Below are 1,191 nucleotides of genomic sequence, written 5' to 3'. Positions count from 1 at the left end.
CCTATTCTTTAACAAGAAAGGGATTTGAAGAGGAACTTTTACTTCCCACACTTTAGATCCTCGGCTCCCAGGACTTCGACATCTGCGTGAGGGACATGATCCCAGTGGACGTCCCTGAGCACTTCCGGGGCAGGGTCAGTATCTGGGCCACGGTGACCAGTGTGGACGGGAGCCAGCAGGTCGCATTCGACGACTCCACCCCCGTGCAGAGGCAGCTGGTGGACATCCGGTACTCCAAGGACACGAGGAAGCAGTTCAAGCCGGGCCTGGCCTATGTGGGGAAGGTAACTTGGGGGTGACTGTGCCACATCCCTCCGAGGACCACTGTGAAAACACCACTAGCCAGTAGCTTCGCTTTGATGACTCAGCTGAAAATGGATCTCCTGACATAACTTTTGCAGAGGGTGGTAAGGGCTGGGGTCCCAGTTGAGGGTCGGGGACATTTTCCTCCTTGGGAAAGAATGATGTACTCTATTCCACATGGACAGACATTTGAGTAGCCATTTATTTTTATTTTTTTGAGATGGAGTCTCGCTCTGTCACCCAGGCTGGAGTGCAGTGGCGCGATCTTGGCTCACTGCAACCTCTGCCTCCCAGGTTCAAGTGCTGCAATCCCCACCTCCTGGGTTGAAGCAATTCTCCTGCCTCAGCCTCCCAGGTAGCTGGGATTACAGGCACTCACCACCACGCCTGGCTAATTTTTGTATTTTAGTAGAGACAGGGTTTCACCATGTTGGCCAGGATGGTCTCGGACTCCTGACCTTGTAATTCGCCTGCCTCGGCCTCCTGAGTGCTGGGATTACAGGCGTGAGCCACTGCACCTGATCTGAGTAACCATTTATTAAAGCAGCTCCTCTAAGGCAGTCCTGTTCCTTCAATGGGTTCATTTTTTTTCTTTCTTTTTTTTTGTGACAGAGTTTGGCTGTGTTGCCCAGGCTGGAGTGCAGTAGCACGATCTCAGCTCACTGCAACCTCTGCCTCCTGGGTTCAAGCGATTCTCCTGCCTCAGCTTCCTGAGTAGTTGGGATTATAGACGCACACCACCATGCCTGGCTAATTTTTGTATTTTTAGTAGAGATGGGGTTTCACCAGGTTGGCCAGGCTGGTCTTGAACTCCTGACCTCAGGTGATCCACCCACCTCGGCGTCCCAAAGTGTTGGGATTACAGGCATGAGCCACCATGCCCAGCTT

At 52.6% G+C, this 1,191-nt stretch overlaps 1 protein-coding gene across 5 annotated transcripts in view; it reads left to right on the top strand.

Annotated features, from left to right (window-relative positions):
* Window positions 1-1,191, top strand: part of CPAMD8 (C3 and PZP like alpha-2-macroglobulin domain containing 8) — a 136,239-nt gene that overhangs the window by 29,533 nt on the left and 105,515 nt on the right. For 4 of the 5 annotated variants that reach the window (XR_005195862.1, XR_001817242.2, XM_017501207.2 and 1 more), the window contains exon 11: window positions 57-284. The exons of the other annotated variant lie outside the window; for it this stretch is intronic. Coding sequence is in view for 2 of the 4 variants with exons in the window: in XM_017501207.2 (XP_017356696.1) it covers window positions 57-284 (228 nt within the window). In the remaining 2 variants the exon portion in view is untranslated. The remainder of the gene's footprint in view (window positions 1-56; window positions 285-1,191) is intronic. 5 annotated transcript variants of the gene reach the window in all.

This window comes from Cebus imitator, unplaced genomic scaffold (assembly GCF_001604975.1).
Source record: "Cebus imitator isolate Cc_AM_T3 unplaced genomic scaffold, Cebus_imitator-1.0 Scaffold280, whole genome shotgun sequence".
NCBI classification, from domain to species: Eukaryota; Metazoa; Chordata; class Mammalia; order Primates; family Cebidae; genus Cebus; species Cebus imitator.
Note: the sequence above shows the minus strand (reverse complement) of the source record. Positions and strands in the feature narration are given on the sequence as shown.